Raw genomic sequence first — 16329 nt, forward strand, 5'->3', positions numbered from 1 at the left:
TGAACTGATTGAAGATGGAACAATGCAGTGGAAGAATTGGTTGGTGGATGGAATTTTCAGAAGAGAAGAAGTTGAGGCAATAAAGAACATCGCTTTGAGTACAACAAGTGCAGAGGATAAAATAATATGGGGCCCTAGTCCAAAAGATATATTTACTATAAAGAATGCCTACCATGTAGAACAATGAGAAGATTGAAAGTTGAATCTTCATATTATAATGAACCATAATCAGTATAGTGGGGCATATGGAATTAAAAAGTACTTGGATCTGTCAAGCACTTCACATGGAAGGCAATTCTTAACATTCTCTCATCTAAAAGTAATTTATTAAGAAGAGAACTATAGACACTAGAATGTGCCCAATCTGTGAAAAAAAGAGACCATTGTTCATGCACTGGGGAGTTGTTCTACTGCAATAGATGTGTGGATTGAAGCATATAGAAAGATTAAAAAATTATCAACCATGGAGATGGACTTTATAGATATGTGGAAGAGATTGAATGAGAATGTAACAACTGAGGAAGTTGAACTTGTAGTCTGTGTGATGAAAAGGTTATGGCTAAGAAAAAATTCTCTGATTTATGAGAATAAATTTGAGGATCTGAGACGGCTATTTAATTATGCAAATAAGAAAAAAAAACCTACTAGAATACCAATCAGCTCAAGGCAAGGGGAGAGATGATCATCAACAAAATGCCATAGCTAGACCACAAGCAAGGTGGCTAAAACCAATTGGGATTTATCATTTATGCAAGGACTAATTTTGATGGTGCAGTAGATACTAAGGAAAAAAAGGTTGGAGTTGGGATTATTATCAGAAATGCAGATGGGGATTTATTGGCATCCCTATGTTCACCTACAACCTACTGCGCAAGGTCAGCCGCGACAGAAGCTTTGGTACGAGAACAATGACATTATGCATGGAGTTGGGGCTGTCACATGTGATTACGGAAGGAGAAGCTTAGATATTCATTGAAGATATACTTAAGAACTAGGAAAACTGCAGTGACTATGGAGTATTGATAGAAGATATGAGAAGGATGTTGGGTGAAAGACAAAGTTGGAAGCTCCAATTCACATAGGAGAGGCAAATTCTATAGTTCATAACCTTGCTAAGTTAGCCACAAATATGATAAAAGAAATGACGTGGACTGAGGATTGTCCTAGACAAATTATGAACTCAGTATTGAGAGAGAAACAATGTAATTGTATTGTTTCAGTTGATAAAAGCTAGCGATCAAATTAGAGAACAAACTCGAAGCATGAAACTAGCCCCTCATTTGATTTTATAGATTAAATGAGATGAGTTGAGATTAACATTAAAAATTAAATAAAATATTATTAAAATATGTATTTTTAATATTATTTTTATTTTAAAATTTTAAAAAATGAAATTATTTATTTTATTTTATGTGTAGAGATTTAAAAGAATTATAATAATAAAATAAATTAAGATAAAATAATAATGAAGTAAATTGAGATGAGATGGAACGGGAAGGCTACCATACTCTGTCCTTATATTAAAGGTATATAATATTTTGAAAATAAAAAAGAAAGAAGAGAAAAGGGGGGAAATCACCGTCGTTCTCAGCACGAAGGAGCCTAGTTTAACACTCCGCACCAATCCATCGCTCCATAGAAGCCCCCATGCCAAAAAAGCTCGGAATCCCCAGTCATACATAACACGCCTTCACGATCTCTCTCTCTCTCTCTCTCTCTCTCTAAGTTCCAAAGCCCTAGGGTTCCGAATCCAACACCACCGATCCAATCCTATCCAGTCCAGTTCAATAATTTCATGGCGGACGAGACAGTCTCCGCACAATCTCCTCCTGTGTCATCGTCGGCGGCGGCGCCGCTGGGCCACTCGGTGATCCCCATAGTAAACAAGCTGCAGGACATCTTCGCCCAGCTCGGAAGCCAGTCGACCATCGAGCTTCCACAGGTCGCCGTGGTGGGCAGCCAGAGCAGCGGCAAGTCCAGCGTGCTCGAGGCCCTTGTCGGTCGCGACTTCCTGCCCAGGGGATCGGATATCTGCACTCGGAGGCCGCTAGTGCTGCAGTTGTTGCAGACTAAGAGGAAGCCAGACGGGACGGAGGAGGAGTATGGGGAGTTCCTCCACTTGCCGGGGAAACGGTTCTACGATTTTTCAGAGATTCGGAGAGAAATTCAGGTACCTTTTGTACGCTGTTGCTGTTCCCAATATTTGTTTAACTGGAGGTTGTTTTTTATTTATTGTCAAGGAAGTGCGAGAGAATATGATTGACTGTGATGATTTTGATAATCTGTTTGGACACGAGGTTTTAGTTGTGGGGTTTATGGTTGTTTTGTTCAGTGAGAAGTGTGGGAGAGTATAAGAGAGGTTGGATTTTCAGATTGGTAGTTAAAATGTGTTTGGTTGCTAGGAAAAGTTTTAAGGAAATGTGATTTGTATTATGTTGTCTCGAGTGTATGATTCGTGACAATGCCACAGTTTACTGACGTAATAATATTTGACTGCTATCGAATGGTTTAATTAATCTGCATCGGAACCATCTCACTTGCCTTATAAGTACGGCAGCAATTGTATTGTATATGAAGTTTCTCTAGCACGAGCGCACTCATATATTAAAGAATTTGTAGTTAACTGAGGATATGAGGCGTTTTTTTAGTTGCGTCAATGCTTTAAAAATCACCTATTGCTCTCTCTCTTCGTTGCACTAAGCAAAGTTATCTTGAGACTGTTGGAGTTTTGTATTGTTTTTTCTCGGTTTGATGAGTAGCTAAAATCTTATGGGACTCAAGTTGTGTGAAATTTATTTGTGAATGAACATTGTAGTGGTTTTTGAGCACCAATTTTCTCTTTTAATGCATTTTATTTTCTTATTAAATAACCCCAATTTACTATAGGCTGAGACGGAGAGGGAAGCAGGAGCTAACAAAGGTGTCTCAGACAAGCAGATTCGTCTGAAGATCTTTTCACCAAATGTTCTTGATATCACACTTGTGGATCTACCTGGTATAACAAAGGTTCCTGTTGGTGACCAGCCCTCTGATATTGAAGCACGAATTAGGACAATGATCATGTCATACATTAGGACACCAAGTTGTCTGATTCTGGCTGTTACACCAGCAAATTCAGATTTAGCAAATTCAGATGCGCTTCAGATTGCAGGAAATGCAGATCCTGATGGTGAGTTCTGGAGTGAGAAAAAATATCTTCTTTGGTATGCCGTTGTCTTCATTTTTTTATTTTACATGTATTTACTTGACTTGTAAGTTTTAATTTTCTAATGGCAGGTCATAGAACCATAGGTATAATCACAAAGGTATATTATTTCTTAACTTGACTTTCAATTGTTAAAAAAAAAATCCTACTTTCTCTGCTATTGATTTTTTTTTTTTCAAACATTGGCAATTTGCGATCATTTTCTGATGAGATTTGGTGTTTATCTGTATGACTTTAGTTGGATATTATGGATAGAGGTACTGATGCCCGTAATTTATTGCTTGGAAAAGTGATTCCCCTCCGACTTGGATACGTGGGAGTTATAAATCGTAGTCAAGAGGTAATTATGTAGCTTTTGGGAGATGTACAAATGTCTCTTAATAAAATCTTTAAATTAGCTTTTCCTTGTGGGCCAAGACTGAGATGGACAACATAGCATGCAAGGCTAGTTTGCTAGTAGGATAAGGGCCTAATTATATGTTCAATTTAATGCTTTGAACAGGATATTATGCTCAACCGAAGTATCAAAGATGCTATTGTTGCTGAGGAAAAGTTCTTCCGCAGTCGTCCAGTATGCCCATGCCATCCCATATTATTCATTGCTTCATATAAATTCCATTAAAAAATAGTATAGTTAATTTTATTCTTCTTATTAGGTATATAATGGTCTAGCTGATCGATGTGGCGTTCCTCAGTTGGCAAAGAAGTTGAACCAGGTAGGATTTTGCTAAACACAATTCACTAAACATGCTATAGAATATCATACAATATAATTTAACTATTCCAAAGTAGATTTTTTTTTTTATCATCATCTACTGCAGCTCGAGTGCACACACCCCTCTTCCCCTCTCTTGGCCCCCTTTCCATATGACACAGTTGGGCGGTTATTTTGCCCCCTTCTAAGTTAATGTGATTATGGAAACTTCATGGTATTTTTGTGCCATGAATGCTAACTTATGGTTTTAATTCATAAATCCCCTATTAACATGAGACTCGTTGTGTATATTCATTTGCAGATTCTTGTACAGCACATTAAGGCAGTGCTTCCAGGGCTGAAGTCACGCATAAGCTCTGCATTGGTTTCCATGGCCAAGGAGCATGCAAGCTATGGAGAAATCACGGAATCAAAGGCATGTTTTGTTATGTCGAGAGTGCATGCAACTTTGGTTGGCATAATTTTTCAATCGATTGCATCTATATTGCTTGTCCTGAGGAGTACATGGGCTCTGCCTATTTATGTGGATCAATAAAATCTCTTTTACCTATCCAAAAAAAAAAAAAAATGCTTGTCCTGAGGTTATAGGTTCTGCCCTAGGCATAACAGTGGAATGTAAATTTTGCATTTCATGCCAGGTGTGATCCAATGTTGTGTATGGTATGGAATGATCCAGTGTTGTGTATAGTATGGAATGTTGGAGTTTGAACCGATTTTTCGTTTGTTCAATTTGTCACTGCTTTTTTTTTCATAAACAAGAATTATATTGATGAAATAGGCATAGCCCAAGTACACGAGACATGTACAAGAGCAAATTTTGTCACTGTTTGATGTTCATAAATTGTTATTTCATTTTGAAATCTTCTGTTGGCTACTTTTTAATGCTTTGCTTATAATTATTCAAACATGTCCACTAGTGGATTTTTTAAAAATATTTTTACTGATTGCTACATTTTATACCCCTTCACACTCAATAAGCTGTTCAGGGAGCTATTCTTGCATTTTGCCCTTCCTATGATCTGGTTTCCTTTCTGCAATTCTAGGTAATGGATTGATGGAATAATTTCCAGATGTCATTGCTTGATTTCATAATCTGCTCTTTATCCGCTTAGTTGGAAGCTTCTTTTTGGTTACTCATGTTTTGCAAGTTACTACAGTTCTCGTAAACCCCACCCCGTAGGGTGGCTCGAGGCCCTCCTGCATACTTAAAGCTCGGTATTTGGCTATTTCGCTTATACTAACTCACTTCTTCAATCCAATAGGCTGGTCAGGGAGCTCTTCTTCTTAACATTCTTTCAAAGTACTCTGAAGGTAAATATGTTTGTGTAGTTTATGTCACCTTTAGTTCTCAATAGTGCCATCAAACTAATGTTCTGAGCTATGTCTATACCCTTCTTGGTTCATTGATTGTGTCATCTTTTAATTCTCATAAACAGCATTTTCTTCAATTGTGGAGGGGAAAAATGAAGAAATGTCAACATCTGAGTTGTCTGGCGGAGCAAGAATTCATTACATATTTCAGTCGATCTTTGTCAAGAGTTTAGAGGTGTGTTTCAATAGCTACAGTTACTTTCCCTGCAACCAACCCCCAACCCACCTCAATGCATATAGGTTTGAGGGTGTGATTGCATGGTACTTCTTTCAGTTATTGTTTTTTTTGCTATAATCATTGGGTAATCTGTACTACTGACATACCATTCTATGTGAAAAACTGTAAATGGTTGTTAGAGTTGCATTTTTGCTCATTTTCTTTTGAAGCAAGTAAAATTTATGTTCACTAAATGAGGTCACATTGCGAGCAAACACTTAACCAAGGACGACTATTATCCATACACATACATGCATGTCTTTCACCAAACATATTCTTAAGCCAATTAACAGTCAATTATCTCCCTTACAAAGTTACTTCTGGCCGTCTATACACCACCCAATGGGACAATTTATGGTGTAGCTAATCTCTGGATAATCCTACAGTTAATAAATATCTCTTTCACTTCCTGCATTCATATCTCTTCTGATTGTCTACTCATTATGAAACCTCAAAAATTCCTTCCCCGTATGTAATTGTATACCATAACTACTGACAAATAAAAAAAAATTGTATACCATAGCTGTAAAAATGACCTTTGGTATTTTTTTCCCCATAAGCAAACAGGGTAGGAGGGGGCAACGAGAGGTGGCTTCCCTACTTGGATGCGTCATGCCAATACTAATGCATCAGACCCCATCATAACTTTGCCATAAGCGTGCTTGAGCGAGAATAGTACTAGAATGGGCGACCTTTGGTATGATTGTCACAAGAAACTTCCCTCTCATACACCCTACAACCAGAGTTTACAAATCTGCCACCAAATAGAGAATTTCCTCCATTGTTAAATTTGGTTTTGTGTTCACCCTTTAAAATGAATTTTATTTTCACTGAATGATTGTAGCGTGAGGCAATCACTATACTTGTTGAATAAAGTATGTTTCATGAGTGAGCTAGCAGGCTTCTGTGGGTGATGTAATTAATTCCATTTTGGTACCTGGGAAAGAGTGCTGGTTTTTTTTCTGATGCCAATTGTCTCTGGTGCAATTTGATCTCTCTTGCAGGAGGTGGATCCATGTGAGGACCTAACTGATGATGACATTCGGACTGCCATTCAGAATTCAACTGGCACTAGATCCGCATTGTTTGCTCCGGAAGTAGGTCTTACTTCTTTTTTAAAAGAAAAAAATTATTTAATATCATGCTATTAAATAATTTCTTACTTTTTCTGTGTATTAGGTGCCATTTGAGGTTCTTGTTCGAAGGCAAATAGCACGTTTATTGGATCCAAGCCTTCAGTGTGCCAGGTTCATATATGACGAATTAATGAAGGTGGGAGATTTTTCATTTCCTATCTCTGGTGGTCTCACAACTGAAGCACTTGTAAATCTTGATCTCAAATTAACACTGTTCTCTTCTCAGATTAGCCACCGTTGTCTAGTGAACGAGCTGCAGAGATTTCCTGTTTTGAGAAAGCGTATGGATGAAGTTATAGGCAACTTTCTGCGAGAAGGCCTTGAACCCTCGGAAACAATGATTGGGCACATCATTGAGATGGAGGTATATTGAATTCAAGATACAAGTTTATGCTCTAGACTAATAATGCATAAATTATGTAAATGGTACTTTTTTTACTTTCCTTTTCATTATGGGGCCTTCTAATTAAATTTTTCTACTAGAAACGGATAACGGCTAATGATTTTCGATTTTTCCACACCACATGACTTGGATTTCTCGTCAGTCAACAGTAATTAACTTATCCATCAATACTATTCAATGTTTACCTGCACTTATAAGCACCTGCGAAACATGTCTGAATATACCCTATCTAAATAATGTGACACAAAACACTATTGGTAGTTGCATAAGATTTATATATTTCAGCGTATGGCTATCTTGAGTGTGAGTCATTGCCTTTGTTGTTCCCCTTTTCTTTTGACATGGTAACTTTTTTTTGATAAGTGACTTTTGACATGGTAACTAATCCTTTTTTTGATACTGACATGGTAACTAATCTGGTCTTGGATGGAAAAGGAATCTAACACCTGTGAGATCAACAGTCAAAAAGTTAAAAATCCTTTTGCCTACTTCTCTCACTCACATTATCGTCATGATTTCTAAAATAAAGTTATTCATTTTTTGATAAGTTAAAAAAAAAAAATAAAGTTATTCATATTGCCTTATTATCAAATAAATAAATAAATAAATAAATAAAGTTATTCATATTGCCTTGTGTCAATCTTTTACCATGCTTCCCCTTCATGATGTATCGACACTCTATGGTGCTTGTTGAGCCATACAGGCCAGTTACATTAAATTTAGTTATGATGTTTATGAATGCTTAGGATTTTGTAATGTAATTGAATTTGCAGATGGACTACATAAACACTTCCCACCCAAATTTTATTGGGGGGAGCAAATCAGTAGAGATTGCAAAGCAACAACTTCCTAAGGTTTCTCTTCCTCTTTCCAGGCAAAAGGTAGACATCTGCTGTGCTTATAGTCATGTATGTTCTGCAGTCAGTATTATCATTCATTTCTTCTTCTTTTTTCCCATATTTTGTTTTGAAAGGATGGCATAGAGCCTGATAAGGTGCCAACATCTGAAAGAAGTGTGAAGTCTCGAGCCATTCTTGCCAGGCAAGCCAATGGTGTTGTGTCTGATCAGGTATGGAGACTATATTTCTTCAATTTGGAAGGAATGAATGCATGGAATTTTGAAGATTGTGAGAAGACAAAGGATGAATTTAGATCCTTGGTTCTGACAAACTCTTTATGTCTAGATGTTGGCTTAGAATAGTTATGGCTTTTCTAAGTATCTCTTCTAGCTCTTAATTAGGTGTTTTTCTCTTATATGCGTTTTGTGTACTTGGCGTATTCCTATTCCTTCCTTAAAATTAGGGCTTGTTTGGGAACATGAACCATCTCATCTCATCTCATAATTTCTCATAATTTTCTTCCCAAGCATCACTCAAACATAAATACTTTTCAATTTCAAAGTTTTAACTTTTTTCATCTAATCATTACAACTTTTCCAAACTTTCAAACAAAACACAAAGAAAACATCAATTTTCAAATTCCAAAACAAAAATAATATTAAAATTTTTTATTCTAACAACATCCCCTTAATAAATTTATTTTACGTATAGAAAATTTATCTCAATTTGTCTTTTTGTTAGTTGGATGCTTTCTCTTGTATTCATCCTACAAACTATTGGTTGTCCCCCCCCCCCCCCCCCCCTTCCTCCCTCTTTTTTCCCCTTTTCTGCGCTTATACTAAAGTTGTATTACAAAGAAGCTGTCCCCTCCTTTTCTCCCACGGCAACACAATATAAACCAATATACAAAACTTTTACCCATACTTGTTATTATAGGCTTAAAGTAACAAATCAATATTTTTTTAACACAGACTATTCAGTTCGTTTGATTTTTTTTTTTTTTTTTTGTGATTTCTGTTGGATGACTGCAGGGTGTTAGGCCTGTAGCTGATGTTGAAAAAGTCACATTGTCTGGTAATGAGTTACTTTGATATTTTATCCGTAGTTGTTTTTTCTCAGATGATATGGTTTGGACTTTCTATGCCTGTTTCTTTTATCCTCAATGATGTGAAATTCATGAAAGTAGTTAGTACTAGGATTTCAAGATTTTATAAAAGTTGGAAGGATTGATAATTGATAGGAAATACAAGTGGTTCAAGTTGGGGAATTTCATCAATTTTTGGTGGAAGCGATAACCGTGCTTCCGCTAAAGAAAGCTTGATGAACAAGTCGTTTAGTGAATCTGTTCACAGCTTGGAGCAAGCCTTCTCTATAATCCAGTTGAGAGAGGTATACTTTATCTGTCTAGTATCTGTTGTGGCTTTCCAATATTCTCCCCCATGTTAATATTTTCTAATAGATACTTTTTGATATTCTTTAAGCCACCAAGTGTGCTGAGGCCCACAGAAAATCAGTCAGACGAGGAGGCTATTGTAATTGTAGCCACAAAATTGCTGTTAAGATCATATTATGACATTGTTCGGAAGAACATTGAGGACTTTGTACCTAAAGCAATTATGCACTTCCTGGTATTCTCATTCTCTTCCCGTCATATAATGTAGAGTTTCATTTTTTTGGCCAATGTGCATTTGTCGGAATGGGTTATTGGGTTAGGAGTGACCTTATGCAGCTTATAAGAAATTCTTTTCAAACTTGCAGATCTCCCCATCCTCCACCCCCTCCCAAAAAAAAACCGTTTCACTACCCTAAAATTTAGTATGAACATATCTAAAAAAATTGTCCAGATTTCTGCTATAATTCAAAATCTAACCCAAATCTCATTATCCATAGTTTGTGATTTTTAATTGCTATAGACGTGTGCCCTATATTTCCAAACTGGTAAATATAGTGGTACTACTTTTTATATCTGGAAGTATGTTTATGATACCTTTTTTGTTGTATGGCACAATATTAATTATGAAAAAAATATATAAATATACTAATTTTTATAATACTTATTAGGCTCCCCCAAAGATGAATTTCTGAATTCTCCACTGCTTATAGGCATGTGAAAACAATGTTGACCATCTTTTATTTTCCTCAGCACTAAATGTCTTATGACAGCATCTAAATGGTGGCAGGATTCCAACAATCAATAAAAATTGTACATGGCCTTGCTCTCTATCATTATTTGTGTGGTGAAAGATTCCTCATTAGGCAATTTTTTTTTCATATTATTATTTAGGCTGTTATTGCTACATATCCAGGTAAACCATACAAAACGTGAGCTGCACAATGTTTTCATCAAAAAGCTTTACAGGTAAGGTAGAGTAGCTTAGTGATATATAATCCTTTTACTTGCAGATTGTTCACTTGTTTGTCTGTGCTGATGATTGTGTTCCATGCATTTTATGATCAAATCAGAGAGAACCTGTTTGAAGAGATGTTGCAGGAGCCGGAGGATGTAGCAATGAAGAGAAAGCGCACTCGAGAAACACTCCGAGTTCTTCAACAGGCTTTCCGGGTAAGTATTCGTGATCGGTAACCCACAGCGCAGAGGGTTTAGTGAAATTAGGGTCTGCCAATTCATTTTGATCTCTCTACTGCATTCAATTTTTTATAAGAGTAGTGAAAATTCACTAAAAATATTTGGGAGATTGGTGGAATTCATTGAGACTTGTTCTTTCACGTGTAGACATTGGATGAATTGCCTTTGGAAGCTGAGACAGTTGAGAAGGGTTACAGTTTGGGAGCTGATCCGACAGGGTTGCCAAAGATCCATGGAATGCCGTCATCATCACTGTATTCTGCCGGCAGTTCCACCGATTCGTACTCAGCTTCTCCTAAAAACCCGAAGTCCCGGAAGTCATCTCACTCAGGGGAGCTTCAGCCACCAATTTATGGTAACACAGATTCTAATGGAGGCGGACGCATGCACATGCCAGGTCTCTATCCGACGGTGGATCTGTAATGAATTTGACCGAGCGCATTAATCCTCAAGTATTTCTTAATGCTATAAAGGCTTTTATTATTCATTTGATTGCCTTGTCCAACTTTGGAGATGGTTGGAATTCGACCTGCCAGGGAGGGATCATTGGTGGGGTCAGCATTTTCTTTTAACTTGACTTGTGCAAGCCAGATACTGGTATTTCTCTGTTCTTTATTTATTTCTATTTTGTTACTATATTATAATATAGGGGTGATAATTGCATTGTTTACGAGGGACCAAAAAGAATAAAATGGAGCAGATAGTACTCCTCTAGTCAGCAGCTGCAGCCATTGAACATGTATATATATATTTTTCCTTTGCAAGCTTTTTGGTTTGAGATATGTTGAATTGTGATGGTTTTGAGCCAATTGTATAATCAATCATCTTTGGAGTACCTTGTATTAGCACTATGCTCAGCTACCAGGTAGGAGGATAATACTGTACCCTTGTCGATTGTAGGCGGATCGGCTCCTTTGCTTTGCTAAAGAAACTCACACAATACGATTTGAAAAAGGTTGTGGGTATATGGTAGCAATATTTGTTTTTGTCTAAACCGTCATCATCCACCAACCAAAAAAATTGGGTTGCTCCAATCCCAATCAACCACGGGAAATCTCAGAATTCGCAATCTAATTTGAAGAAGAAATAAATAATGCCAATATTATTGCTGCAAAAACGAAGAAACGCACAAAACAGTGTTATTCTTTCAAAAAAGGATATACTAATACACGTGAAACGAAAAAGAAGAGGTTTCATTATGGTCCGGACGTAACTACCCTCAAGATACATATAAGTACTTCGAGAAAGTTAAATACACCGCGTTATATGTGCAGTCGGTCAAAGCAAGTTGAAACTTACTACAGTTGAATCTAGATCGGTCAAACTTTTTTTTTGTCCCCCCTGCCATGACAACTGTAGTGGCACTGCAAGATTAGCAAGTAGTCACTCATCTTTCTGCAGTTACAGCTAAGTTATCGCCATTAGCAGTGGAGACAATCTCTGCAACCTGAGTTACAGCATCCGACTCACTAGCGTCACCATCACCCTGTGATAAACACCCGTGGAAAGAAGTGATGATAAAGGATAGAGAATCACTACACACCCACACACATATATTTTACAAATACATGTGGCCAAGAACCAGAAATTGCCTAGTGGAAGAAGGGTTCGAAGAAAGCAGAATGTTCTTCACAAGGGCTGTAACTCTACCTGTTCAGTTGCCTTCAAAGAAGGATCCTGGATACCCATATTTGAAACCTTAGAAAGATCTCGTAAAACTCCCTGCAAAACTCAAGTTATTATAATGAGATCACTGAACATACCATGAATTAGTTTTGTGTGGGAAAAGAAGCATGGTTATGAGTTTAAAGATGCATGTTTTCGTGCTCATTAAAAGGGTTGGGAAGAGTATGGATGTAGAAACAAAGAACACATTTTTCTCTTATCCTTCTGGATGATCAGGGGAGGCAATTCAAGCACGTGGTACAAAGTAACAAATAAAAAAAATTATGATCCTACAACCTCATCTATTCTAACAATGTTCACTACAGAAGCCAAGAGAAAAGATCAAATGAAGGAGAAAGTGGAAGTGAAGGGTATAGACGGTAAATATAATTGAACCTGATAAATACTACAATAAACAGTGAAGGTGAAGAACCGTGCAGCCTGTAGGGACTCAATGCACTCAGTATACATGGTTTTTTAAATATCCATATTTCCAATGAAAAAGAGAAGAAAATCAATCAGTATACTTTTTTGTAATTGCACAAACCTTGTTGGCCCACTTGAGCCCGCATGCATTACACAAAGTCCTTGGACCAGTTGGCCCTCGACGCATCATTGGAGTGGACTTTGAACTGATTCCACAATGTGTACATCTGCATAGAGTGTTGCATCAAAGGTTTACAAGAGAAGAGTATCTATTGCATTTTCTTTGCAAATATAAAATGATGTAAAGTTCAAACTTGCAGCTATCATCCTCTTCTGAGGACGCATCAGAAATTCAGGGAGCATTTATTGTAGCACCTTAAATGGAAAGGGCAATAGGCAGGTCATAGGAAGACTTCTTTTATGGTCCTCCGAATAAGCAAGAAGTTTCCTTATACATTGGGGAAAAAGATTAACACTCACGAAGTCTCCTGCATGCTATCATCTTGTCCAGGACCCTGTGTTGCACCATAAACTGAAGAATCTGATCCTGCTTCATCAGATATGGTCTTGGATGATGTAAACTGACCCTTCTTACGCTGCATCCTGACATAGTCATAGATGAAAGACGAGAAGGTGACCAGAAGGAAAAGCCCTCATGGTAGAATGAGGAAGACAGCAATATAAGTGGGGAAAAAAAAACTGAAGGCTCAAAGAAAACCAGTTCAACTAGTATTCTATGTTGAACAGAAAAGATAGTTTCTACACCCAATGATTTTATTTTTATTTTTATAAGTAAACACTTGGAAACAAAATGATAGTATGGAAGGAATAGAAATTAGCCCTTTTTAGCATTCCAAGTCCTCCCACTTTTTTTTCCGTGTTCATTAATTAACCAAGGCAAGAAAGAAAAAAAGAAACAAAAAGATTATTGAGCTCCAATTTTGTCGTATGTAAGTATGAATCCCTTGGGCAAAGTGATGGGGAAACATCCAACTAGGCACTGCTCACTCCCCCCTCTCCAAAGATAAAAGGATGTATTTTCTTGACATAAAACCAACATTACATTTATAATAAGAATGGATTAATTCAAAAATAATAAGGAGCTTTTAATTTGCAACTTGTTTTACACTAAAAAGTGTACTTTAGACATAGGCACGATATAATACCTGAGTGCAACTTCTTTCCGCACACTGTAACGGATTTTCTTATCAAAGCATCGCTCTTTTCTCTTCTCCCGGAATCGACTTAAAGAAGCAGCTCTCTGTGGTTGAATTGACCTCCCAGGAAAGTCGTTCATGCCCTGGAAAAGATGTAGCCAAGCCAGTGAAAGTAAAAACAAATCAACACTCTATGGAATGTTTTATATTTTTCAGAAAGTTTGTGTGAATTACGCATTTACATACCCTTTGATTAAGAGGGACTGTTCCCACAGCAGGAATGCCGGAAGGGATTTCATATCCACCCAAAAGTAACAACACTGCCTGCACCTGTCAAATCAATCCAAAAAGCTTAGATTACATAGTATTTTCATATTTACAAGCTTTAAACCCTAAAAACACCCGCTCATTTGAAACCACGCAAGATCCATTAAAGAACCACTTTATTCTTTTCCTTCTCTTCTTTGGATGGAGAAAACTATCGTTTTCTGGCGGAGAATCGGCATCATAGCACAAAATGTGGCATTATAACCAAAATCCATTTGGAAACTCTACACGTGTACACACGATTAGAAAACAGCGTCATATAAAAAGTAAAAGAAAGAACCACTTCACAAAATACGCAGTCTGCGGGCAGATAGAAAGCACAAGGTATGGCCTTATAACCAAGATCCAATTGAAAACTCTATAATGATCTAATCTATATTCTTTTAAGGGGAAATATCATTAAAATGGCGGGTGTGAGCACACAATTGGAAAACAGCGTCATAAAGTTACAAAACGTAGCACAATTAAAAAAAAACTAATCACAATCAAGCTAAAAAGTTAGAAACACTGACTTCCCCCGAGTGAATTAGTATGATAACACTGCATACTCCAACAAAGAAACTCACTGCTAAAAGGCACCCATGGCACAAAATAAACACGCACGAAAATTCACCAAATCAATCAAACCCCGTGTCAAGATCCTAAACTTACAGCCAAAATACAATCAAACACATTAACAACGCACAATTCCCAAAATTCAGTAACCCCCCATAAGCAAAAACCCGAACCTTATCCGGAGAGACGGCATCGAACACGTAAACCTCACCCTGGAACGAAAGCGTGAGCTGGTCAACGCCTCCGCTACCGGCCACTGGAGGATAATCAGAGCTGGGAACGTAGATAGTATTGGGAGCGACCTCCTGGACGCCACCGTTAAACGTCACAGCTACGGCGCCATCTTCAAATCGGATCTGAGGGTTGTCGATGGACTCCTCACCGCCAGCAACATCTTCGTCTTCGTCCTCAATTTGACTCTCAATATTATTGGTCATTGCTACTGAATTGAACATCGAAGCTTGGCGATTCGATTCCGGCATTGTTGCAGCGTTACATTACAGAGCCAATTCAATTCGAAAACAAGTTGAAGCAAAAATAAAGAAGCTAAATTCCCAGAATACGGCTAACACCGGAATGATTGACAACAAAGAGCCCTAAAACAACCCAAAGAATTCACGAACACAAGGAAGAATAAAGCTCTCGAGAAGGTCGACAGCTCGGAACCACAACAATTCAAAAGCGCAAAATTTTCGGATTTAAAATAAAACCTAAAATTCAGTACCAGTAACAAACCAAAAAACACGAAATTATCCCCAAGAATTACTAGAGTTCATTTAAGAAAACCGACAAGAGAATTAGTAATCCAATGTTCAAGGTCGCATTAAATGGATGATAAGGTTATAGTTGAAAAGGCAATATCTAAAAAGGGGGGGAAATTTTGAGGGCTTGGTTGAAAAACGTGGAAGAAGGAGAAGACGACGGTGGGAGAGAAGAGACGAGTGGCCGTAACGCTACTGCAGGGGACAACACGCAGTGGTGAGAGAGCCCGTAGGCTTTTTCCCTGGAGCATTAGCACCAAGCATAAAATTTGGCTGATATTGGCTAATCATAAAGTTATTGAAGATATTAATTTATATTAACTAGTTAATTAATAATAATTTTTGTATATTTTATAAATACATTTTATATATTAATTAATTTAATTTTTATTTAAAATTATTATTTTTTAATTATTTTTATCAACCTAATTATCCAACATAATATAACCTTATTTATAAAAAAAAAAAAACATTTCTTGAAAATCTGGATTTAATATAGCCTTGTTTATTGATAAAAATTTTAAAAATGATTTAATAAAGCCTTGGTTATTATTTATATGAGTTTGATGGGTGAATAGTGACTCTCTAGTTTTAGAAAGTCTTCTACAGTTACTGTAAGTCAAAATCTAAACTAAAGGTATTTAGCTACTCTAATGTATATCATATATACAAAATTTAGCTATATTTTAAATTTCATTGACATTTGGCTAGTGCTCTTAATTGGCATTGTGAGTGGATAGGAGGTGATGTCATGTTTTACAATTTTTCTTACAGAAATGCTAATGCCACACATGGTGGATCATGACTGTCTTTTTTTTACTTAGTGATTAAAAAAATATTTTTTAATAACGTTGAGAATTTTTTAAAAAATATTTAATAGCATTAAAAAAATACATGAGAAAAATACATATATATTTTGCACTGTTGGAATCTCCCATGTGTGACTGTAGAGCCACTTTTTTTCT

The 16329-nt window shown here is 36.9% G+C and overlaps 2 protein-coding genes across 4 annotated transcripts; one reads left to right on the top strand and one right to left on the bottom strand.

The window, feature by feature from the left end:
- The first annotated feature begins 1552 nt into the window (after window positions 1-1552).
- LOC122309204 (dynamin-related protein 3A) lies at window positions 1553-11308 on the top strand. Of its 3 annotated transcripts, XM_043122589.1 has the most exons (20): window positions 1554-2170; window positions 2887-3169; window positions 3277-3305; window positions 3444-3545; window positions 3708-3776; window positions 3862-3921; window positions 4222-4335; window positions 5183-5231; window positions 5357-5466; window positions 6513-6605; window positions 6688-6780; window positions 6871-7008; window positions 7821-7928; window positions 8021-8116; window positions 8918-8960; window positions 9127-9275; window positions 9368-9514; window positions 10193-10245; window positions 10350-10449; window positions 10621-11308. In XM_043122589.1, exons 1-20 carry the CDS (start codon window positions 1796-1798, stop codon window positions 10894-10896), a joined length of 2487 nt encoding a protein of 828 aa, XP_042978523.1. In that variant the 5' UTR covers window positions 1554-1795; the 3' UTR covers window positions 10897-11308. The 3 variants fall into 3 exon arrangements, 2 of the variants coding, with proteins under 2 accessions (XP_042978525.1, XP_042978523.1); XR_006242376.1 differs by lacking the exons at window positions 10350-10449; window positions 10621-11308 and adding an exon at window positions 10030-10089 and having other exon boundaries at window positions 1553-2170; window positions 10193-10230; XM_043122591.1 differs by lacking the exons at window positions 10350-10449; window positions 10621-11308 and having other exon boundaries at window positions 1553-2170; window positions 10171-10230.
- A 287-nt stretch (window positions 11309-11595) lies between these two features.
- On the bottom strand, window positions 11596-15641 carry LOC122309205 (GATA transcription factor 24-like). The gene is made up of 7 exons (XM_043122592.1): window positions 14777-15641; window positions 13968-14051; window positions 13731-13864; window positions 13045-13167; window positions 12686-12791; window positions 12124-12195; window positions 11596-11959 (listed from the first exon to the last, which is right to left on the bottom strand). The coding sequence occupies exons 1-7, from the start codon at window positions 15083-15085 to the stop codon at window positions 11861-11863; spliced, it is 927 nt and encodes a 308-aa protein (XP_042978526.1). The 5' UTR covers window positions 15086-15641; the 3' UTR covers window positions 11596-11860.
- Window positions 15642-16329: the final 688 nt, after the last annotated feature.

Source organism: Carya illinoinensis, chromosome 5 (genome assembly GCF_018687715.1).
Source record: "Carya illinoinensis cultivar Pawnee chromosome 5, C.illinoinensisPawnee_v1, whole genome shotgun sequence".
Taxonomy (NCBI): domain Eukaryota; kingdom Viridiplantae; phylum Streptophyta; class Magnoliopsida; order Fagales; family Juglandaceae; genus Carya; species Carya illinoinensis.